Genomic DNA, 24453 nt, shown 5'->3' with positions numbered 1-24453 from the left:
GGCAGAGTCAGTGCCTCAAAAAAAGGAAAATGTAAGACCCATTTCAAAGTGTAGGCTACCCTTGTCTCATAAGAGTAAAAAATAATGATATGCCTAGTCTTGCACGCTGCACTGTTTGTAACAGTGACTTTAGCATTGCCCTTGGCAGGTTAAATGATTGCAAAAGACATGTTGAGGTGAGTTTAACAAGTGTCAATTCATGTGCATATTATTCAGGCCTATAGCCTACTAGATGGCTAGTTGCCAAGGCTACATGAAAAGACCAAACTACCAAAATCTACATATTTTATTTTCACAATTCGTGATACCTCCCTGAAATTACTTTTTGCAGGTTGGGATGTCTGGTTTCACTTTGGCTATCATTGCGAGAATAGGCTACAATATGGAAAATGTTTCAAAGTTCCCTTTGAGTCTGATCGGCTCCAAAAATGTATGGGATTTCCTTAGCCTGTGCTACACCTTTCCAACAAGTTTTGTGAAAATTGTACCGATAGCTTTTACAATATTGTTGACAGCCCTACCTCACCGCAGTAGGGTGCAGTAAATGGAAGCTTTTGATAGTGCACGCCACTAACGGAAAAACGGAAAACCACCAGGACAAACCACTCAGGGTGTAGGCTACTCTGGAACCTTCACTAGGTCACTAATTTGTGCGTTATTTACGTTTGATTACATTTCAGATGGTGGTGCGTGTTGGTTTCCTGTAGGCCTAGTATAGTGCTTTTTTCTTTCTTTATTTTTCTATGTCCGTATATTGGGGGGAACATTTTGGTCATATTTGAATATTGGGGCGGGGGGGGACACGTCACCCTCAATGTCTATGGTGACTACGGCCCTGGGACACTACAAGGTTTTGAGATGCTTGGGGGGATGTTCGTGGGTCATGGGATTGTAAACGGTAATTTGAGGTCACCTGTGAGTGATGGGAATGTTGCCTTCACAGATGGCCCGTCTATTCTACCACAAGCCCCAGTTTGCCATCCTGGACGAGTGCACCAGCGCAGTGAGCGTGGACGTTGAAGACTACATCTACACACACTGCAGAAATGTACAGTAGTGTTGATTATCATCTACACACACTGCAGAAATGTACAGTAGTGTTGATTATCATCTACACACACTGCATAAATGTACAGTAGTGTTGATTATCATCTACACACACTGCAGAAATGTACATCTACACACACTGCAGAAATGTACAGTAGTGTTGATTATCATCATTACTAGATAGATACGCACAGTGCAGAAATGTACAGTAGTGTTGATTATCATCATTACTAGATACATCTACACACACTGCAGAAATGTACAGTAGTGTTGATTATCATTATTACTAGATAGATACACACACTGCAGAAATGTACAGTAGTGTTGATTATCATCATTACTAGATAGATACATACACTGTAGATAGATAGATAGATAGATACTTTATTCATTCTGAGGGACATTTTAGGCATCTAGTAGCTTATACAACCATAACACAACAAACACACATACATCCATATATCTCACATACATAGAAATCACTCACAGAAATGTCAAAATTAAAGAGAGTGTGTGTGTGTGTGTGTGTGTGCGTGTGCATGTGTCAGGGTTTCCGTTGTCTGGTAATTGGCGGACATTGGCCGGAAAAAAATTAAATGTCAGACAAAATTAAATCTCTCAGGTCAAATTGTCCGATTGAAATTGGCTAATAATCCCGTCCTCCTAACACAATCTGAATTTGAGAATATGCCTAAAATATAGGCCTATACTAAAGCAAGAATACGTCCTTTGGCTATGTTTTAAAGGAACAGGCTCTACCATTTGAAAGTTATTAAACAACACGCACATGCTGCATTTCAAATAGGAAGTGCACGCTTAAAACGTCTGTGAAACAACGAACGAATGATTCAGCTCCACTATCTGTCAGAATCAGTGACGTTGGAAGTGGAGGTCGCACCAAGACACTTTCTGTGTAGACACACCCATGGCTACACTGGACATGCAACTGTGTTCTGTTCACAGAGCATGCTTTCTCTGTCTATGATCTGCAGCGTTAGGGCCTCCTCGACGTGGAAATTGCTGGTCTGCGGATAATTTGCGGCACAATCAAATGGTATCATTGAACCGCGGACCGAAAGAAAAAGAAACTAAACATTTTCCAGAATAGGAAATATTTCTTAATTTAGTGTTATCAATAGCATTAGGTGGTGTGCATGCTCCTTCAATGTGTGTGCGCATCTGCGAAAGTGAAACTGTTGAACCACTAGAGATAACGTGGGTAGCAGCAACAAACAATGAGGCCTATTTAAAACAACGAACAAAGCGGATTCTTGTTCATGAAAATTGACACTAGTTAAGCATGTTTGAGTTAGACTAATGAACATGTTGCATTCTATACGGCCTGATTATGTCATTCTTTAAGCTACATAGCCTGTCTCAAGTTTTCCTCAACTTTACTAATTAAGAAGCGATAATAGGATATTTGACCGGCATATCATCAAAATGTCCGGAAAACGAAACCTCTGCCGGTCACTTTAACCGGCACCATTTTTTTCAAGCGGAAACTCTGGTGTGTGTGTGCATGTGTGTGAGTGCCTGTGTGTCTGTGCTTGTGCGTGTACATATGTGTATTTGTGTGTGTTGAAAGTGTATGTCTCTGGGCAGGGGGCATAGTGAAACCAGATGAGTGTAGTGGGGGTTAAGGGGATTGTTTATTCTCTTGTGTGTGGTGAGTGGATTTGAGCCTTTGTTAATCTCAGGGGTATATTTGTGTGTGTGTGTGTGTGTGTGTGTGTGTGTGTGTGTGTTTGTGTGTGTGTTTGTGTGTGTGTGTGTTTTCTGTCCTCAGGTGGGCATCACTCTCTTCACAGTCTCTCATAGGAAATCCTTGTGGAAACACCACAAGGTGAGTCCTATCAGCTCTTGTATTATATCACACATTTCTCTGTTTCCCCACTGTTGTGCTGCATTTTGTTGTACAGTATGAGATATGTTTGTTTTGCCGTCCTTTGGATGTTTGTGATGTGTTACTGTGACGTCCCATATGAAGCTGTCCTCATTTAATGTCATTTCAACTACACACACTGAGCGAATGTGAAAACAGAGCGTGCTGTTTTGCTGATATTCTGCAGTACTACCTACACATTGACGGGAGAGGGGGCTATGAATTCAAGCCAATCACAGAGGAGACCGTGCAGTTCGGTTCCTGACATCGCCTGGTGAAGGCCCATATTTAGAGGACTGCAGAAGAACTTCTACCCATCCATGCGTTTAGCAAATCAAGGTTTTAAATGACCTGTACTTTATCTGTACTGAAGTATTTTATTACTGTTTAGGAAGTGATTCATGTGTGCCTGCTGAAACATATTGGTAAACTTGGAAATGTAAAAAACGCCTTTACTGATGATTAGGGACACAAATGTGATTACTGAAACCTTTAGGCAAAGTGGTGAATAACGCCTTATCAAATGGACTTGTTAGTATGTTGATCTTTTTTAAGTTATGTTTTTATAAAAGGATCAGTGCACCTGTTAATGGACAGATGATACAGAAGCTGTAAAGATGATTCTAAGTATTTAATGTATATGAATATATGTATATAATGTTACATTTAATTTTTGTGTCCGGTTCTTCCTTCATTCTGTATCTGATACCGGTATTTCAACCCTTTCCTCAGAATATGCTATTTTATTCACTTCGGAAAACTTTATATGAAGGATCCAACCTTAATACCCATACTTCATTTTCTGTGTGTTTATTTGAGTTGGAGTGAATATAAAACTAGTTAATGAGATGCCATAAATGTCAAGTGTCGCAGAGTTGGATGTGGAGACTGGACTGTTTATTAGATTGAAGGAGCCCCTTTGGCCCTGAGGGGGCGCTGTTAATCTGTCTACCAGCCTTATCCTCCAGCTGTGTAAACCTGGACACCAAGTTGTTAGCCATCTGGCTCTCCTTCAGAAGTAGGCTAACAGGAAACAGGACGTAGTGGTACCAGTCACATAAGTTTTAATAGTGCAAAACTTTTAACATCATACAAAACACTACAAAAATACTGGAACATATAGCTGATTTTCATCAATAAATTATATTTCACAAAAAAAATGTAAATAAATAACTAACATATAAAAGCAAATATATCTTTAAAAAAATACTATAACCCTGTCAGGTTATGAAACTGGCAGGTTAAAAAGTGCAAGATGGCTTCTCCCAAAGAGAGGAGTGTGGACCAGCCACACTCCGCAAAGTGCTGTACAAATGTCCCGGGACTTGGATTCATCCCCAGCGATGCGTTCTATACGGTAGTCGTCGTCATCCCAGACGCTGCTTGGATCTTCACCTGCTTGGAGAGCCGGGCCCTCTTGCAGCACAGAACGATCATGATGGTCAGGAGAATAAGGATGAAGAGAAGGATGGCGGCCCCTCCTGCCAATACGTACCAGCTGACCTCTGTGGAGGAGAGAGAATTAAAACTGTTAGTCCAATTCAAAGATGCTTTATTAGTATGACATAGAGGGAGATACAGTGTTGTCAAAGCATGTAGAACAATAAAACAGCACATCAACTTGTACTATTCCACTGAAACATTGCAAACATTGAGGAAGAAGAGGAGAAGAGATACAGTAATGTTAGTCTGTTGCTGCTTTAGTCTTGTTAATCTCTTGCTGCTTTACAAACTTTCAAATAATAGGGTCCATTTTATATTTCTATATAGAAAAATAAGAGTAAGCAATTCTGTCAAGAGGTTGGTGATAATTCAGCTTAACAGCCAATAAAATCATAGTCCTCCCTTACATGCCATTGAAATAATGTGTTGATTGCCTGGAATTGTTTACGGCTCTGTTGCTCTGAGTCACTGTTTGTTCCCCCTTTACAGAGCGAGGACTGTTTGTTTCCCCTTTACAGAGCGTGGACTGTTTATTTCCCCTTTACAGAGCGAGGACTGTTTATTTCCCCTTTACAGAGCTTGCACTTAATGATCTCTGGAGTTTTTTGAGTGCAAACACCGAATACAGCTGGAGGAGGACTGTTCACGGGGTTGCTGAATTTCACAAAAAGTTTATTAAATTAGACCAAAACCGTAGCCTGTACCTTTAACCATTCTGGCTACTGTTCCTGGGTTCTTGTACTGTAGCTAACATGTGTATGGAGACTGTAGGAGACTCTAGGCGTGACAGGGAGCCTCTGAGTTCCACAGCTGCGGCGTGGAGTGGAACCCCTAAGGGCCTCTGACTCAGAAGCGGCAGAGTCCTGCCCCTTCATTTTTTGTTCCTACGGTCTGAGCAGACCACAACTTATTGGGAAACAGAGGGGATTGGAATGTACCAGACCCAAAATGCTAGCACAGCTTCCTAAATATATCCTCAGGACATTCTCACAGTGGATTGAAAGATCACCAGAAGTGTGGAAGGAAATGGAAGGAGCTTAGGAAGCTCTCCATCACATCATAGACTAACGTGTGCAGTGCTCATGGTGACTAACTTCCCAGAGGAAAATATTGCTGCTTTTAAATCAGTCTTATTGCTGGTTAATCATACATAAATGAGCTGTTACTACATACTGGTCTGTTTCTCCTAAAGCACCTTTAGGAGCAAAAGAAGAGCAGATGAGTATTTTAGGATCTTAAACTGAACTTAATTTGACGTAATTTTAATTTGAGATGATAGGATATTTTTTATTAATTGAACTGAAGAAATATGAGGAAAGTAGCAAAGGCACTCTGTTTAATTAACTCCTTTAATTAAATATGGCAACTAGTTAAAAGCACATGGGCCTATATGTGTTGCAGCCATATTGGCCTTCTTCAGGGGATGAGTCCAAATCTTAAATTGAATTTATATAATTTGTGTCTAGTAGAAATATTTCCTTTCCTCTGGATTAGCGCCGATTCTTGAGCAATGCAACAAAATAAGGAAAATAATTGGAACTATTATCAGGTTTAATAATTAACTATTTTTACATTTTGCATCATGGTTTGTCCTATTTTTCAAGAATCGTTAAAAGAACAGACCAGATGTGGTGCTGCTTACCCTCAAAGAAAGATGCTGTCTTTGGAGGCCAACAGACGGGAATGGACCATGCACCCATCTGATGTTGCGGTTTGCGGGATTTGATGTACGCAGCCACAGTGAAGCAGTAGCTCACGCCCCTCTCTAGCTTCTTAATCTTCACCACATTACTGTGGTTCTGGGTCTTGCTCTAAGGATACAGAAAGATAACACATTTGTTAGACACAAACACAGACAGACATACATCACACACATGTCACAAACACACACACACACACACACACACACATACATGTACCAACACTCAAGCTCTTGGGTGACACAAACACAGCTTTGCGTGTTTGGCACAGGCAAACTCGGCTTATGAGAAACATGAATCTCATTAGAAACACACAAACTGGCCCCGTTTGTACCGATTAGGCAATACCATGGAGATGATCCACAATGGAACCAAAGAGGAGTGAAAAAGTAATTACGATTATAACCACAGGCTTGGATATTGCGGTGATATAGTGAGTAATCCTCTAAGATTAGAGTCACCACAGGCTTGGATATTGCGGTGATATAGTGAGTAATCCTCTAAGATTAGAGTCACCACAGGCTTGGATATTGCGGTGATATAGTGAATAATCCTCTAAGATTAGAGTCACCACAGGCTTGGATATTGCGGTGATATAGTGAGTAATCCTCTAAGATTAGAGTCACCACAGGCTTGGATATTGCGGTGATATAGTGAGTAATCCTCTAAGATTAGAGTCACCACAGGCTTGGATATTGCGGTGATATAGTGAGTAATCCTCTAAGGTTAGAGTCACCACAGGCTTGGATATTGCGGTGATATAGTGAGTAATCCTCTAAGGTTAGAGTCACACGTACACACCATTGTGGTTGTAAACTTATTACACCATATCATTTCCGAGACCCAAGATTTGTACGCCTACACAGAGGCATTCTGGTTGGTGTTGAGGATATCAGTAAACATAACAATCAGTAATACAGTGAATAAACAATACAATCTCAATCCTCAGTAAAAATGACAACCTACTTTTCCTGTGCTTCCAGCTTTGCTGTACTGGACTTTGTACATCAGGTCACTCGTGAAGATCTCTCGGATGTTTACCGGGCGCCCATTTCTCTTTATGGCCGTCAGGGGATCTTGGACGTGGAGCTCCATCTTAGTCTTGTCCTCGTTCTGAACCACCTTAAACTTCGGACTTCCTATTTTTGCTGTCGGGGGGGTGGGGACAGGCATACACTAGTCAGGTCATCTGAGGTCCCAGGAGATGAAACAGCCTTCTAAGAACAGCTTTCGACCTGAACCCTAAAATCCTTATTCAGTTATGCCTCTTGACATTATGGGATGTTCCATAATATACACCAATATGTACTGTCTTGCCATTATCATCACTTCTTTAAAAAAAAGAAAAAAGAAAACTGCATAATATAGGTCAACATGATACACCTGAAGTAGACGTATGCTATGGACTGAAAGACAAAGCGAGCACATACTTTCTTTATAGGGGCAGAAGTGAGGTGCTGAGGCGTATGGGAGCTCCACGAAGTCTGTTTCGGCTGAGGGCAGGGGCTCGGAGATCACGTCAGCAGTGTAGGTGCTCCTCAGGTTCTCCAGCTTATCGGTCAGGTCACACTCCGTCTCCCGTGTGCGGATGCAGTGCATGGTCTTGTCCTCGCTCAGTCTATATGGACCAAATGGACAACTTCAGACTCAAATAGGCTACACTTCAGACCCTTTGACAGACAATAATTCCCCTCCATAATATAGACCCTTTCAACAAGGTAAACAAAAACAATGCTTGAACGTTCTATTTGGGCCCCAATCTACTTCCTCTGCATTAGGATAACATATGGAATGTTAAAAAGGAAGTCTTGTGGGGCCAACTATGATGCTGATAATGGAACTCTCTTGAAAGGCTCCATACAGGTGCTCTCTAGGGGCCCCCTGTCAGTGCTAGGCCCTTAGAATCATCCTAACCCCCCAAGGGAGCCCCCTGCTTCAGACTCAGGAAAGTAGTCTGACTACTTGCAAACAGTTCACACTGAAAATCTGATGTAGGTCACATTTTAAAAGGTAATGTGAACAGCTAAACAAAAAAAATCGGATCTGAGCAAAAAATCTGAATTGAGCATAAGACTTGTGAACGGGTCTACTCTATGTGTCTCCAGAAATGCTGTCCTTAAAAACAACCTTCCTGATCACAGCAGTTTTGCATTATAATGGAAGCATCATCATTTTGTATCTGTGAAGACTGATGTAACTGTTACCAAAGTCTGTCAAACTGATGAATTGTATCTGACAAAGTTGGAGATGACTGATGAAGTTGACATACTGTCGACAACTTTATCAGTAAAATGTGGCAAATAGAAAACATCTGGAATCCTGCATTCATTGAAGGAGCACATCTAAGAAGCAGCCTTCCCTCCAAAATGTCTATGAATACTGGTTGTGCTGTGAATATTTGGTTGTTTGATTCTGTGGGGAAAAAATGAATAAGCCTACCTTGAGTACTGCACGCTGTAAGAGTAATTTGTAGGTTTGAGGCTCCAAGTTAAAATTGTCTTGAAGTTATAGGAAGACCACGCTACATTCTGCGCCCGAGGTGGATAATTTTCACCTAGGGTAGAAACAGGGGAAAGGTCATTCTCATTGGACTGCTGGTCAAATGTCTTAAATATTTTTTTAAGAAAACCTATAGACAAGCAAAGCCGTATTGGCAGCTCTGTCATGAGTAAATCCATGGTTCTGCATAACTTACCTGAAATCGCGGAGATAAGAGTCAACGCGAGGACAGCTACGTTTCCCAATGCTGCGTTATACATATCAATCAAATTCCAACCGTCAAATTAAAAAAAACGGATTGATCGTCCTTTATTTAAGGTCCTTCAAACACCAAAACTGGTCAGAAATGTAAGTGAAAGCGGTATTTGCGCTGGATTTATTACCATGGCTGCGTGCAGCCCCCGACGGGAGCTCGTGACTCACTCGGAGATTCCAGCCCTTCTTGTCAGCGCAAACCCATATAAGGTCACCCGGCAATATTCTTGCACATAACTGCATAACTTATGTTGAATAAAGTTTAACATAAAGACAAATATGAACAGATATAATATATATATTAATAGTAGGCCTACCAATATAGTAACACTTTATTTTAGCAAACACATGTTATTAATTATATGCCATTAATGTGTTTGATATGTATGTAGCTATTAGAGCAACAAGGTCTGTATTATGTCTTTATTGAACAATTTCTTACTCGTAATTAATACATGATTTAATCTTTGTAAATCCTTAATTAAGCAACCAATTGATCTTGATCTAAGGTTACTGGTAGGACTATATAGATTCCTAGTTCACTGTCTGAATATGTGACTTTTACTGACAGAATAACATATTAAGACAATGTATTAGAAGGCTCTAGATTTTCTATTTTGAGCCATAAACTTAGATTAAGACCAACTAGTTGCCTATTCAGAATTTACCAATAATAATTCACCTATTGAGTAAGAATAAGAAATTGTTGAATAAAGACCTATACTAAATGTGTAATGGCACTTACTACAGACCTTATTGAGCACTACATATAGGCCTACACATATGAGTTATGTAGTGTTACCATTTATATTTATTCACATATTTATACAGCCTTACAATCTCAGGATTTTGACTCAGTTCAATTGCTTAATTATTTAAAAATATTTGTATATAGTTATAGTCATAGTCAAGTTTATTTATATAGCACAATTTAAAACAACCTGTGGTTGACCAAAGTGCTCAAAAAAAAACTAAAAACAGATAACAGGAAAATAAAACAGGAACAGGAAAATAAAACTAAAATAATATGTTCATACATATAGCCTATAATTACATTCCACAATTCATTTAAAAGCCATTAATAGAATTATGTTCTTTTAACTTGGCTTTAAAAGCACCAATAGTTGGTGTAGCTCTAATTTGAAAAGGGAGGTTGTTCCACAACTTGGGCCCAGCTACTGAAAAAGCTCGGTCACCTTTATTTTTTAGACGACTCTGAGGTACTGAGAGCAGTAGTTTATCTGATGACCTCAGAGTTCTGGGAGGGCAGTGAAAGTGTACAAGCTCACTTAGGTATTGGGGAGCTTGTCCATTTAAAGCTTTAAACACAAAAAGAAGAATTTTGTAATCTACTCTAAATTTCACTGGTAACCATTGCAGAGATTTCAAAACTGGAGAAATATGTTGTGTCTTTTTAGACTTGTTAGGCAGGCTTGCAGCTGCATTTAGCACCATCTGAAATCGGGATAGAGTGGACTGAGTGACACCAAAATAAAGGGAGTTACAGTAGTCCAGGCGGGATGAAATAAAGGCATGAATCAATATCTCAAAGTCTTTGAAAGAAAACATAGTTTTGGCTTTACTTAAGATTCTAAGGTGGTAAAAAGATGACTTGACAACAGCATTAATCTGTTTCTCAAATTTAAAATCAGGGTCAAGTAGAAAGCCAAGATTTCTTGCATAAGGTTTTACATATCTGGCAAATATGTTTTAGATGAAGAAATTATCATATGTATTCTCAAATGGCAACAACGCAGACCTTGTCAGTTGTGGGATGGGATGGGATAGCCTGATGTTTTTTTTAATGTCTATTATCTCTATCTTATCTCTGTTATTTGATTCATTAATTAAAATGTGTTGGAAATGCCTTTCACTTAGGAGGTATCTATTAGAGCAGTGTTTCTCAAACTTAGCTAAAAAAAAAACAGTATAGATCTACTTCAACATTATATTACACAATAGGCCTACTCTCTGAACCACCTTGCTTATTGTCTTTGCACCTTGCTTATTGTGTCAGGGGATTCATATGATTGAAACTAGCGTAGTGTTGCAGAACTGTTTGGATTTACATACAAAGTTCAATTTGCAAACAATTCATCTATATTATTTTTTACCACGTCTGCTCGCGGACCACTTGGGATAGCTTGCAGACCGCCAGTGGTCCCCGCCAGTGGAGAAACATTAGAGATATGCTCCTGCTATTATTGCTACTGCTAGAGATGTTATTGCTGTTTACTTACTCAAAAGATTGACTTCATGATGGGAAAATTCCATTAAGATAAAGTAGAGTAGAATGTGTTAATTGATTTAGACAGGCCCTAATCAAACTTATTACAGTGCATGAAAATGCACTGTACTGTTATTCCAAGGCTTTTTCTTCTTCTTCTTCTAACGCATTTAATGCAGCTTCAACCGTTTAACGTAGAAACTTCATTCAAACTGCGTTGCGTAGGTCTTACTTAGGACATGTGGGCTTTGTATTTTTCATCTTTGTAACTTTTATACTTTTTAAACTATTAATTAAAAACTACTCAAAATTTCCCCATAGACTTAACATTGGGCTGATGACATCACAATAGAGCCGTTAAACAATTAGAATCCTATGCCAGGTGGTCAGGCCACCTGGATCAACTGCCAGTCTCAGGCTTTAAGTCAAGTCAAGTCAAGTCAGTTTTATTTTTAAAGCGCATTTAACATGCACATAGTGCAACCCAAAGCGCTCCAACAAACAAGATACATAACAAGACAAACGATGCCGGATGGAGCGGCGTAGTCGCCAGCGTGCCCATGACATCAAGACATGACAAATACATTTAAAAAATAACAAATACAAAAAATGCTGGACGGAGCGGCGTAGTCGCCAGTGTACCCGTGACACCAAGACATACAAGACAGACAACAAAACAAATAAACAAATAAAAAGTAAAAAAAAAAAGAAAATATATTTAAAAAGGGGAAAGGTGATGTTAAAATTAGTCCAATTTCCAAACCAGCTGAAAATGTCCAAGGGCAATGATGATCCGTGAAAACTGCACAGAGTGTCTTCACAACCGATAGGCTATGCCAACAAAGTTCTTTAACGTTAGCAAATGATCAACCCGGTGAATTCACTGGCAGTCTGGAGATCACGTTAACGTTAGGCCTTGTAGACTGCAGTCTGGAGATCAATGGAAGCACAGTCTGAAGTAGTGGGCGATTGTGTAGATCCGCAACTCGGTGGACTTCTAACAGCGACCGTCTGTTACTCCATGAGACTGCAGCTCCTCACTGCTAGGCTAACGTTAGTCTGCAGTTGGCATGGCAGCTCGCAGGTCAGCAACAGCTCGTCGGCCACGGCAGATCTTTCGCAGAGTAGCAGCTAGCTAGCCTAGGTCCAGCTGTCCTGAGAGATTCCCTCAACCAGACAGTGAAGTGCACCATTAACGGATGGATGGATAGAGGCCCAGTTAGTCTGCAGTTGGCATGGCAGCTCGCAGGTCAGCAACAGCTCGGCGGCCACGGCAGATCTCCCGCAGAGTAGCCCAGGTCCAGCTGTCCCGAGAGATCCCCTCGACCAGACAGTGAAGTGCAGCACCGCTCACGGATGGATGGAAGGATGTCCGATGCCCAGCATACAAACTGGCTCTATTAAGACTACACATCCTGTTCAACTGCTTCCTCTGCCAAAAACTGTTTCAAAATAAAAGTCCTCACTACAATATTTCACTGTTAAACAATTTAACCCTTTAACCTACTGAACTTTTTAACTGTTCAGCCATTGTAACTGTTACTTGTCATCAACTATGACTCCTACCCACTGTAGCTAGTTAGCATGGTTAGCATAGTTAGCATGTTAGCATTTTAAGCAAAACTGCTAAAAATTATTAGCTAAGTAGCATGGTTAGCATGTTAGTTCCAGCTATATTAAACCTCATCTACCTAGCAACAAATATAGTTTGTTTTTACTCTGTATGATATTTTACATCATATTTTTGCATTTTCATGCACTGTATTTCCTTCAGGAAATGCTTTTCTAGTTATTGATGTTGCCCTTCTTTGTGTCTGTCAAGCGCTTTGAACAGTATTATGTACTGTACATTTACCTTACATGTTTAGGTTGCGGGTACGATGCTCTGTCCGGCATCTTTTCTGTCTATTTTCAATTGTTTGCTATAATTTTGTTTGTTTATGTCTTGATGTCTGTGTGTGAAGTGCTTTGGGTTGCACACATGAAAAAAATGCTATAGATATGGACTTACTTAGCCTACTTACTTGCTATCGGGGTATGGTGATTGCCCAAGACTGGATTGTTGAATTCAGAAATAACTAACTGACTATTTTAAGTGGACTGTGGTCAATTTGCACTTCTCAGTAAACATGGCAACCCTAAGTCTTGATTGTTGCATAATCTCAAGCAGCTGCCCTCAGAGTGAAAAATGCCCTGGTCAAGTTGCTGCTAGCAGACAGCTTAATTCAGTCATCATTTCTGTCATTTAGAATAAGGAACTTCAAATGAACTCCACCCCTGAGATCTTGTCCAGTGAATCAGACACTTCCAAAAATCTTTACTGATGGGAACAAGTAAGCTGCCAGAAGTTTGACTCCCTCTCTAAATGTGTTTTGTTTAACATTAAATTTCAGACTAATTGTTGCCTCATACTGACTGTCCAAGCACACTGCTTGTCATGAGAACAGGAGATGAAGATGTGTTGTTTTATGAAACTTAGATCTCCCATGGTAACCAGCATTAGCTGTGGGCCCTGTGAGTTGGCGAGTGATCTGAGAGAACAGTGCTCAGGGTCCTAAAATCCGGAGTGTTGCTGCTGTAGCCACATAAACACACGCACACACACACACACACACACATGCATAAACAGACCCAAGGAAAGAGAGAGAGAGAGAGAGGAGGCTTCATCATGCCAACCATGCATATTTTTCTAAAGAGATGGTTGGTATAGTGCTTGGTATGCATGTTTGCTGTTCTGTGGTAGACAGCTTGTGATGAGTTTCCTTGAGGGCTGATTATTCCCTCCTGGGCTGTGAGGGTCCTGGCAAAGGCACTGCCTGCCCTGTCGCGCCCTCTCCCGCCTGCCAGAACAGCACTGTAATGTTTATGCAACAAAGCAGCAGAAATGCTTGGACAAAATTTGAGTCCAAAAGCTACAGTATGATCTAATTTTCTGCTAACATGTTTTGTGCAAACCAAGATACAATCGTCATACAATGTGTACAACGCATTGTAGATGTGTCTCCATAACATATCCTTCTCACCACTGAAGACCAACTGAAACTGGCAGTCTCAGGATCAACCCCCTGTCCCCTGATGAACCAAATACCAAACTAAAGAAGCAGATTCTCAGGCATTTATAAGCACTTGAGATTTTCTGTGTGTTTGGATACATCACAAAGAGCCTTTTTACGAGGCATGCATGAGCATAATGTCCTAGGAATGGCATTAGTCCACATCTGTAACCCCATCTGAGCAACTCTTGTAAACAGAGACAAAGTCAGTAAACTTTCACAACTTCAGAGTCTGAATTGAGACGTTCAAACATACATAACCTCAGGGAACAAAAATACCAATAAATTGTTTGTTTCATAGACTGTGTAAGGTTTGTTTCCACAGGTTGACTGAAGGAGGTTACAGTCTGACTAATTGAAGACGTAAATAAAAAAAATTAAAAGCTATATTTCTCCACTCTGCTCCGTTAGCCTGATTCATGGCTAGTCACATGTCTTATAGTAAATGCCCATGCTTCATGGCCACATGCCTTATAATAAATGCCCATAGCCTACTTCTTCTTGGCTTCATCACAAAAGCCCCTTGTTGCACCCAATTTCCTCCTGTTGCACCATCAGTGGTTGCACATGTGTAAGCAACTAGCAACACTTCCTGCCTTTATTTCACTACCTAATTACACTGTATAGGAGGCTGACACTTTGGTAAATGGGATTGCGTTTGTATAGCGCTTTACAATTTCATGCCTCATATTCACCCATTTACACACACACACACACACACACCAGGGTTTCCGTTGTCCGGTAATTACCGGACATTGGCCGGAAAAAAAATGAAATGTCCGACAAAATTAAATCTCTCCGGTCAAATTGTCCGATTGAAATTGGCTAATAATCCCGTCCCCTAACGCAATCTGAATTTGAGAATAAGCCTTAATATGTAAGCCTATATTATACGTCCTCTGGCTATGTTTTTAAATGAACAGGCTCTACCGTTTGACAAGTAGCCTAAGCTATTAAACAACACGCATAGCCTATGCTGCATTTCAAATAGAAAGCGCACGCTTAAAACGTCCATGTTAAACAACGAACATGAGTGAGGCGGTTCAAACATGGCCAGGCCCAGCCTTAAACGTTTTTTCAGAGGCCAGACGCGATGGATGATGATAAATTGGTAACGTCTGAAGCCTCAGATGTCCGGTCAACTCCACCACCACCAGATAAAAAGCAGAAGTGTCGGGCGTATCTGTCAGTATCATTGAACCGCGGCCGAAAGAAAAAGAAGCTAAACATTTCCCAGAATAGAAAACATTTCTTAATTTATTGTTATCAAATAAAGAGGCATAGCATTAGGGGGTAGTGGTGTGAGCGACTGAGCGCTCATTCTTGTGTGTGCGCATCTGTGTAAGTTAAACAGTCACCACTGGAGATAACGTGGGTAGCAGCAACAAACAACGTACAGTAGCCTAGTCTTTTTAAAATAACGAACGAAGCGGACTCTTGCTGTCCATGAAGAGATAGGCTACTGGCTAGATCTTGTAGGCATGTTTAAGTTAGGCTAATAAACATGTTGCATTCTATACAGCCTGATTATGTCATTCTTTAAGCTACATAGCCTGTCTCCAGTTTTCCTCAATTTGACTAATTAAGAAGGGATAATAGGATATTTGACCGGCATACCATCAAAATGTCCGGAAAACGAAACCTCTGCCGGTCACTTTGACCGGCACCATTTTTTTCTAGCGGAAACTCTGACACACACACACACACACAGATTTATACATCGATGGCGGAGCCTGCCATGCAAGGTGTTGCCAACCTGTTCATCGGGACTTTGGGTTATTTGAAGTCAAAAGGACAGGAGCATTTCCTTCCATAGCCGTCACATGTCTGGACAGCCAACACAGTCAGCTGTCGGGACAAATAAGATTACTGTCACCATCCTGAGATTGATAATTTGCACAAACTAACTGTTAAGTACATAATTGTCATTAATTTGAGTGAATTATCTGAGACATTCTTTGCTTAAAGTCCTTAATTAGTTGGCCACCACCTCAGCAAGGAGTGCATTTACTCTTTGAGTGAATTTATCTGAAACACTACCATTGTAGTGATTTATTAAATGTAGGCTACTGTGTGTGTGTGTGTGTGTGTGTGTGTGTGTGTGTGTGTGAGCTATGTGAAAACCTCAGAGGTGAGTTCCACTGAATGGAAACCTCCTTCTCAGTGACGCACCTCCAGCGTAATCTTAGATATTCCCTTTTGTGCAGAAGTGCCCTACTGAGACCAAAGTTCAGTCAGAGGCTGGTCAGATGAGCAGTGGTTTCTCAGTTATTTCTCAGACACTTGAGCAATCCATTGTATTTTTCATGACACCTCTCAGTCACAGGAAGGAAATGTTTGACACTATATATATATATATAGTATATATATATATATATATATATATATATATATATATATATGACATATATATACTATGTATACTATATATACTATAATATACATATACTGCAATCCATTGTATTTTTCATGACACCTCTTAGTCACAGGAAGGAAATGTTTGACACTACAGTGAGGGGCCTATAGTCTGGCGGCCACGCCAGCCAAATATATTTGACAATGATGACTACAGCGTCTGACCTGTCCTCAAGAGGCAGGGCAAGCTGCTGGCGCCAGGGGGCTGTTCGGTTCTGTTATTGTTGACCAGCAAACAGTCGCCTCTGTGGCTGATCTATGTGCCGCACATGGATGTTTTTTGTGTATACTTTGATTCCGCAAGTTGCACACCCCCCCCCCCCGCCCCGCCCACCGAGCGCTACTGAAGCAGGCAACTCACTGCGTCGGGATTAGTGTGCTTACACCTTACTTATACAGAGATAATCCTTTAGTCATGAAAGAGTAGGGATTAATTTAAAAGGTTGGTTCCAGAAGTTCTCTATCGCAAACTTGAACTGCATTCTTTCCAGTTGCAACTAATGCATTCCCCATTCCCACCACTTGTAATCACCACATTTTAAGACTCATTGGCTTTGCCCTGTAGGTTAACCTCACCCAGTTATTCAATGACTGAATCAGCCAGACTGTGGCTTCACCATTTATAAATAGAACAATCATTTTTTCATCACAAGTGGAAACACTGTGACTAATTGGCCTTAGCTTGGTCATGATTGACTCCACACATATACTGTATTCTTTCTTTCTCTTTCTATTTGTCCATCTGTCAGCTCTTTCTCTTACTCTGATCCTCCTCTCTCTGACACACTCACACACACACACACACACACACACACACACACACACACACTTCTTGAGGAAACAGATGGACACTTCTTGAGAAAACAGATGAAACATAGCTGAAACATACATTCGTAGACTGGCTTCCGCACATGACACATCAACATAGATGAAACATACATTTGTAGACTGGCTTCCGCACATGACCCTGATTCGGCACATCATTTCTACATGTTGAGAAGAACTCATCCTTTGATTTTTCATGAGAAACTAGACGGAACATGACCGCCTCCCTCAGTCCCATTTCATTCTTCTTCCTTGGCCAGTGCTCTTAAGAAGTTCCTGTTCCACTTGGTGCTGATGTCATGAGCTAATCCAGTGGCGAGGAAGCTGGAATGATAAATAAAAGGGTGAGCAGGGTAACAGCTCTGCCACTCCCCTCAAAACCTGCTCCTAATTACCCAGAAACCATCATCCCACAACATTTATTATTTCATGCCTTATTCGGTGGTGGGCCTGTTGTACAACTCATGTGGGGAGAAATCATGGCAGTATCTCAAGGAGACTGTAGCAACACTGTGGTTCAGAATAGTAGACCTCAGAACATATTGTGAATGTATGACAGCAGTCAGAATATCTCCCTCAGAGGATTGCGCAGGTCCCTCAGTGTAGAGTTATGTAATGCACACACACACACACACACACACACACACACACACACACACACACACACACACACACACACACACGCATGCGCACACACGCACACTCACACACACACGCACACACACACACACACACACACACACACACACACACACACACACACGCACACACACTCACACACACACACACAAACACACATACATGTACTGTACACGCGCACACACACAAACACACACACACACACACACACAGAGCAAAAGTCTCACAGATTAAGGAACCCAGCGGAACTCTCTGAGACGAACACCAATTACAGCGGTCTCACCCTCCTCCAGTACCCAAGAGGGCTGTGCTCATGTGGAAGAACCTAACCTCTGAGGCCCAGACTGTTCCACTGCTCCAGGATAAATACAAAACACCACTGCTCTCTGCACCAGGAATAAAAACAGACATTAATGAACAAGTCAAAATCATGGACAAACTCCAGAACTGTCTGCAGCGGAGCACAGAATGAGATAGATTAGTCTACGGGGCAGAGTTCACAAAAAGTCCAAGAATTTAAAAATTAGGATGAAAGTTTACACGGTACGTGGGATTCTTGAAGCCTGCGTATTTTACAGTTTTTCTCAATTGTTTACACACAAAAACTGGTACTTCAGACACAATGACCACAACATGTAACTCATGCACCAACCCCCTGAACCAATTCTACAAGCACAATTCCTGCTTTACACTCAAGTTGCAGTTCTAAAACACACTTTTTTCACAACACTACACACAATTCTCTGCATTTGGCACAGTTTTCATGAAGAAAATGTCTTGTTTTCACAAGGAACACATTGCCATTTAAATTCTAAAGTTAATTGCCCTACTATGCACACTGACTCTGACATGGGCAAAGACCTGTCACACAGTTTTACAATTAGCAATCAGAGCTTTAGCATAATGCTTGTGATGTGGATGAGGTGCTGTGGCCAGACCGAAACAGAAGAGAAGATGCAGCATAGTTTTTTTTTTTTTACTGTAACTGTATACAGTACATTCTTCTGTTGCTTTGTATGTAGACCACTGTATGTGCAACTTTATGTTGGCTGGGATGTACACTGTGTACATTGTTTTTGTGGGGAAAAATAAAATATATTTGTTACAGCGTATTTGTGTGTTCTGAGTATAAAAACAATATTCTCAAATATTTTACAACACACTTGTACACACATGTATGCACTGTTTGCAGTAAGTGTAACACTGAACAAAAAAAGGCCTAAGTCGGAGAAGAAGTGCTTTCCATTCATCATAGTGTTTTACATTGAGCACGTCAGTGTTCAACTGGTTCTTATAAATGTCTATTCATATGATGGTTTGTGTATACTGTAACATTTGAAAACAAAATACCATTTTGAGAAGAAATAACATTGTTTTGAATGTAAAGTTTCATTTTGCAGGAGAATTAAGGGGTTTTGCCCATTGTGTGTGTGTTTTTTGATTTGTGTGTAGAGTTCTGAGAGTATGAGGCATGCTTTTCAGAAAATATGCGTAAACAATCGAGAAAAACTATAAGTTAACCTAAGTTGAGTAAAGTAGCCTAAGTAAAGACCGTTATGGCAAGCCATTTTAACATTTACCCGCTAGACTGGATATGTATTGCAGATATCTGTAATTCAGTTTTGGCTAGTCAAAACGAACATTTTAGATATCCGCAATTGAATTCTTTCTATCCATAATTGTCATTTCAGATATCCACAACGGATATCTGCAATTGAATTGTAGATATCTGTAATTCCAGTTAGAGATATCTACAATTTGATTCTGACTAGTCATAACTCTAGTTGAAGATATCTTTAATTCACCTCAATTCAAGATATCTACATGTTCCTTTTCAGATATCTTGAATTAAGTTTTGACTAGGCGAAATGACATTGTAGATATCTGTAAATGGAATTATGACTAGTCAAAATGACGTTGTAGATATCTCAAACTTAGGGATAGTCATAATTTGATTGTAGATATCTATTATCAAGTTATAGATATCTTAAATGAGTTTTGTTTAGAGATATCTGAAATTGGAGATATCTATAACTTTCATTCTGTCTAGTCAAAATGTAATTATAGATATCTTGAATTAGAGTTTTGACTAGGCGAAATGGCGTTAGAGATATCTGTATTGCTATGCAAATTAGGCCCGCATCCTACTTTAGGCGGGAGCAGAACATGTTGTTGTTCAAATCATGAAATCACATAGCACCTGTTAACTGTTAACTTTGTAATTAGCACTAATTAGCACCATGTCAGAGCAGCCAGAGGGCAAAGGAGTTTTTAATCGTCTTTTTAATGCTGCAGCCTATGCAAGACAGGAGCTGGCAGCAAGAATTGATGATTCAATGTTGCTTTGATTTTTTCAATTACAGCCAACACCATTATGAATGGAGTTTCCTGTAGATGGTGCTGGTGCATTTAGTAGCCTAGGCCTACTAATTTAGGCCTATGTAGGCTACGAAACAGAGATCAAGCCAGTTGATAACGTGATAGTCTAATAAACCACACGGTGTCCCTGAATTTTAGTTATTTTAGATGTCAACAAGACATTGACTGCTTCTTCTTCTTCCATTCATAGAAATAAGGAAATAAGCCCACTTCTTCTTCGATTATGTTGGGGAGGGGAAATTAGCCTACAGACAGAGAACGTCTAATAAGTAGATATCTAGTAGATTTGAGATATCTTCACCTTTCATTCTGCCTAGTCAAAACTGAATTAAAGATATCTGCAATTGTCATTTAAGATGTGTGACGAGTTGAATGTTGTTTTCCACGACGTGATGACAGATATCTGTAATTCAGTTTTGCCTAGTCAAAACTAAATTACAGATATCTCTATCTGAAGTTTCGACTAGTCACAATTACGTTACAGATATCTTGAATGACAATTCCAACTATCCAAAATATAATTGCGACTACTCAGAAAGACGTTGATATCTACAATGTTAATTCCAGATCTTCAAACTTAGCGGGTAAATGTTAAAATCGCTTGCCATAGACCGTGTTTAACATGCAGTTACTACAGATATGCTGTGAACTTAGTTATGATAGATGAAGATGTTTTGAGTTGTGAGGCATCCAGCCTTTTTTAATAGTATTGAAGACCCCATACACTGAAAAAAAGGTCTCTTTGGGGTTGTTGAAATTGCATGAATTTATTGAAAGAACCTCACATGATTTATTAGTGGTCCTTCTGAAATTAAAAAAAATCATGTGAGCCTAAGCTATTCCTTGAGAATGTCAAATTCACATAATTTTATCATGTTGGATGGTAAGAACTAAGTGACGTGACCACCCCGGTAGCTCGTGCACCTGACCTGAGTCTAAGCGGGAAGGAGGAATCAACTGGCTTTCTTGCTCTGAAGACATTACGAGCAGCATGCAAGATCTACAATGTGAGGTAAATATCAATTGATTCTTAATCTTCGGTAGCTTTTCCGAATGTTTTGCCAAGCTATTGCGTTTTTACAGTACAAACAGATAGTTGCACTAACTTCTTACATCTAATCATACCAGCTATGGGTTACTGTTGTGGCCCAATATAACGGTCGAGAATGGGGTTATTGTTGTGGCGTTTTCGTCGTATTCAAGTGGTGTGTGTTTTACTATTTCGACACATGTTTCATAGCGAATTCATTTCATTTTCGGGAACCTGTTGTGGTCACTGCTGTACGTCAATTGCTGTGCGGATTTAGAACCTAGAAAGTGTACATCAAGCTAAGCTAGCTGGGTTTTGATGGCGCCAAGGCATGACTGGCTGTAACGCGTGCGTACATTGAAACCCATGACAACTGGTGAATAAATGCTGAAGCTTTTTGATGATGATATTTGAAAAACGGTGTTGTGAAATCCTGCTTCAAACAGCCAAAGGAGCATTTTTGTTTATCTGGCAGTCACTGGTTAGCATTGCATATGGACAATAGCTGCTACATTTAGATAACTGAACCTTTCACTGTTCAATGCTACATGGTCATAAATCTTGGTGCACTTAATGTGCTTTTGTACTTTTTAAGACGAGTAATGCTGAGTTTGTATCATGTGATTTGGGTGTTGCAGAGCGTGTAGAAGAGGATTTACCACCTGTAGAGCAAACGGTCCCTCACAGTCCAGTTCCAAATACACTTCCGAAGGAGCTTGCTGCAGCATTACTGAAATTGGAACATTTGGTGCATGTGCCAGGTAAGTTACAGCAATTGATGATTTTGTACACACACACACACACACACACACAGCCCTGTTCTCTAGGTCACTCCCTTCTTTCTTTTGTCTCCCTCCCTCATACTTTCTATACATCCTTTCTCAGGTTAATCTTGTATTCCTACTTCCCTCTTCTTTTCTTCTCCATCGGTTTCTTACTTTTTACCTAACTCTTCCACTTTCTCTCTCCCTCCTTCTTTTTGTTATTGTGTTGTACTTCCCTCTCTTTCTTCTCCATCAAACTGAACCTTTTATAACTGTTCAATGCTACATGGTCATAAATCTTGGTGCACTTAATGTGCTTTTGTACTTTTTTAAGACGAGTAATGCTGAGTTTGTAAAGCTGTACACAGGACAATACATGGTAAATTTGATTCATGAAGTGTTATACATTTTTAAAAGTTGTGTTGTGATCACAATGTTGTGTGTCTGTATTCATATTCTGTATTGGTATATCAACCTCCCTTTCTGTGTTCTCTTTCACAGTAAATGTGGCAGTGCAAGGGATGTGAATCAGCGGTTCAAAGTAGGTCTGATCTACTTGCTCATTACAAACTCCATCATCCCCACTTTGGCCGCACCACAAACTACCCCTGCACATATACAGATTGTCCCTGTACTTTTAAAACATGGAACGCTCTTATTGTTCACATCGGCACACAATTAGGTCAGACCTTAGATCAGTTAACCACCTTCTCGTGTCATCTATGTAGCTGTTCCAATTTGCCAAACGAAAGGGAGTATTTCATTCATGTCAACACACATCTGAGGAAAAATGAAGTTGTGTCTTGCATGTTCACTGGCTGTACTTTTCAAAGTTATGACTTGCAATGTAGAAAGTTCAAGGGACTAGCAATTTTGAAATGCACCGAATATTGCCCAAGAACATTTTATTTTTGTAATAAATGCATCACGTTTTTATTTCATTTGTCTGCAATGTCTGGAAATGTGAAATAAATGTTGTAAATGTGTACTCAAATTCTAGTTGTGGTTGATTGCTTCAGGTTATTGAAGAGGCTTTTTAAAATAACATGTTAATTTGACATGCAATAGTTTTTAAAATATGACATGAAAAAATCTTGTACATCGGTTGCATCAAAAAAATTATGTCCATCAAACAAGAAAAAAATCATGTTGGACTTATGACAATCTTATATATCAGTGGCACATGTAAAAATTATGTTCATCAAAGCAAAATAAATCATGTTTGACTGATAAGAAACAATTTCTTCACATACACATGAAAAAATCATGTTAATTTAACAGAATACAATTTGCCACTTTTAACATGAATTAATTGGACTTCGTGGACATGATTTAATTGATGCAACCGATGTACAAGATTTTTTTATGTTAATTTAACAGCCCATTTTTTTCATATGCAGAGGACAGATTGATGTGCTGAGAGAAAGGCGGGAGGAACAGAGGGAGGTAGAGATCCTCTGTGTCTCCAGGATATTAGCCGTCTCATCTGTCAGTGCCTACACTTGCTGGCACCAGCTCCGGAATGTGAAAGCTCTGCACTGTTTAAGTCCTGCAAACGGGGCCAGTCTGGTCTGCCCTGGCTGGCGGCCAACAGCCTGGGTAATCGTCTCTGTGAGTAGAATCAGACAAAAATGCACACACACAAAAAAAAGTCTGGGAAATAAGTTACTGAAACACTCAGACTCCCACACATACGATACGATACCAACACACGGTTATGAGGAAATGCAGATGGCCTGACACTACCTTCACTCCCACCAGCACACACACACATACACACACACACACACACCCTTCCCACTGTGTATCTGACACTGCCTTCACTCCCTCCAGCACACACACACACACACACACACGAAAATTCAACCATCTCTTTGCACAACTACTTGACTGAGCGTGGGTCTATGATAGTAGTCCAGGTGCTGGTGATCACTCTGCTGCCTGTGCCCGTGCCTCATGCACACACATATGTTCCCCAGGCATGTTAATTGGGCCATTAAAGGTCCCGTCATCTGTTTCCCATTCTTTCCTCAAACACTCCCAAATGTGGAGCCTATTTCCAGACTCTGACTCGCCAGGTCCACTCTACACTGGAGCCACCCTGTTTTTGGAGCCAAGGCTGCGGAGACTGTCATGTCAGAGGTCGCAGGCTCACTCACAGATGGCCACTATGGAGGAAATGGGGTTTTTTCACTTCCTGTAGGGACTTCCAGGAAGCAGGAAAAAACATGAAAAACTTTCTCTACTGTTTGGTGGAGCATGTCTCTCTTTCTCTCTCTCTCTCTCTCTCTC

At 40.3% G+C, this 24453-nt stretch overlaps 2 protein-coding genes and 1 long non-coding RNA gene across 4 annotated transcripts in view; 2 read left to right on the top strand and 1 right to left on the bottom strand.

Moving 5' to 3' along the window:
* LOC143117370 (ATP-binding cassette sub-family D member 3-like) overlaps window positions 1–3602 on the top strand; it is a 25697-nt gene extending 22095 nt beyond the window's left edge. For both annotated transcript variants that reach the window (XM_076279065.1, XM_076279064.1), the window contains exons 21-23: window positions 944–1048; window positions 2837–2893; window positions 3120–3602. In XM_076279065.1, the coding sequence (XP_076135180.1) occupies window positions 944–1048; window positions 2837–2893; window positions 3120–3197 (240 nt within the window). In that variant the 3' untranslated portion in view covers window positions 3198–3602. The remainder of the gene's footprint in view (window positions 1–943; window positions 1049–2836; window positions 2894–3119) is intronic.
* A 377-nt stretch (window positions 3603–3979) lies between these two features.
* On the bottom strand, window positions 3980–8918 carry LOC143117371 (tissue factor-like). The gene is made up of 6 exons (XM_076279066.1): window positions 8771–8918; window positions 8515–8629; window positions 7506–7693; window positions 7042–7223; window positions 6018–6186; window positions 3980–4437 (listed from the first exon to the last, which is right to left on the bottom strand). Exons 1-6 carry the CDS (start codon window positions 8832–8834, stop codon window positions 4283–4285), a joined length of 873 nt encoding a protein of 290 aa, XP_076135181.1. The 5' UTR covers window positions 8835–8918; the 3' UTR covers window positions 3980–4282.
* A 12176-nt stretch (window positions 8919–21094) lies between these two features.
* LOC143116490 (uncharacterized) lies at window positions 21095–23149 on the top strand. The gene is made up of 2 exons (XR_012985805.1): window positions 21095–22158; window positions 22663–23149. It is a non-coding gene; the product is annotated as an uncharacterized LOC143116490 (long non-coding RNA).
* The last annotated feature ends 1304 nt before the right edge of the window (window positions 23150–24453 follow it).

Source organism: Alosa pseudoharengus, unplaced genomic scaffold (assembly GCF_046254945.1).
Source record: "Alosa pseudoharengus isolate Yale_2024_CS ecotype anadromous, Long Island Sound unplaced genomic scaffold, YU_APseudo_1.1 YU_APseudo_1.1_scf_11, whole genome shotgun sequence".
Lineage (NCBI taxonomy): Eukaryota > Metazoa > Chordata > Actinopteri > Clupeiformes > Clupeidae > Alosa > Alosa pseudoharengus.
Note: the sequence above shows the minus strand (reverse complement) of the source record. Positions and strands in the feature narration are given on the sequence as shown.

Excerpts from the sequence above, each read along its gene's own strand:
- LOC143117371 (XM_076279066.1), bottom strand. The coding sequence starts at position 8,834 with ATGTATAACGCAGCATTGGGAAACGTAGCTGTCCTCGCGTTGACTCTT. Across the intron at positions 7,694-8,514 it reads TACAGCGTGCAGTACTCAAG|ACTGAGCGAGGACAAGACCA; the intron begins GTAGGCTTATTC and ends TGGTCCATATAG. Across the intron at positions 6,187-7,041 it reads AAGCTGGAAGCACAGGAAAA|AGCAAGACCCAGAACCACAG; the intron begins GTAGGTTGTCAT and ends CTGTATCCTTAG.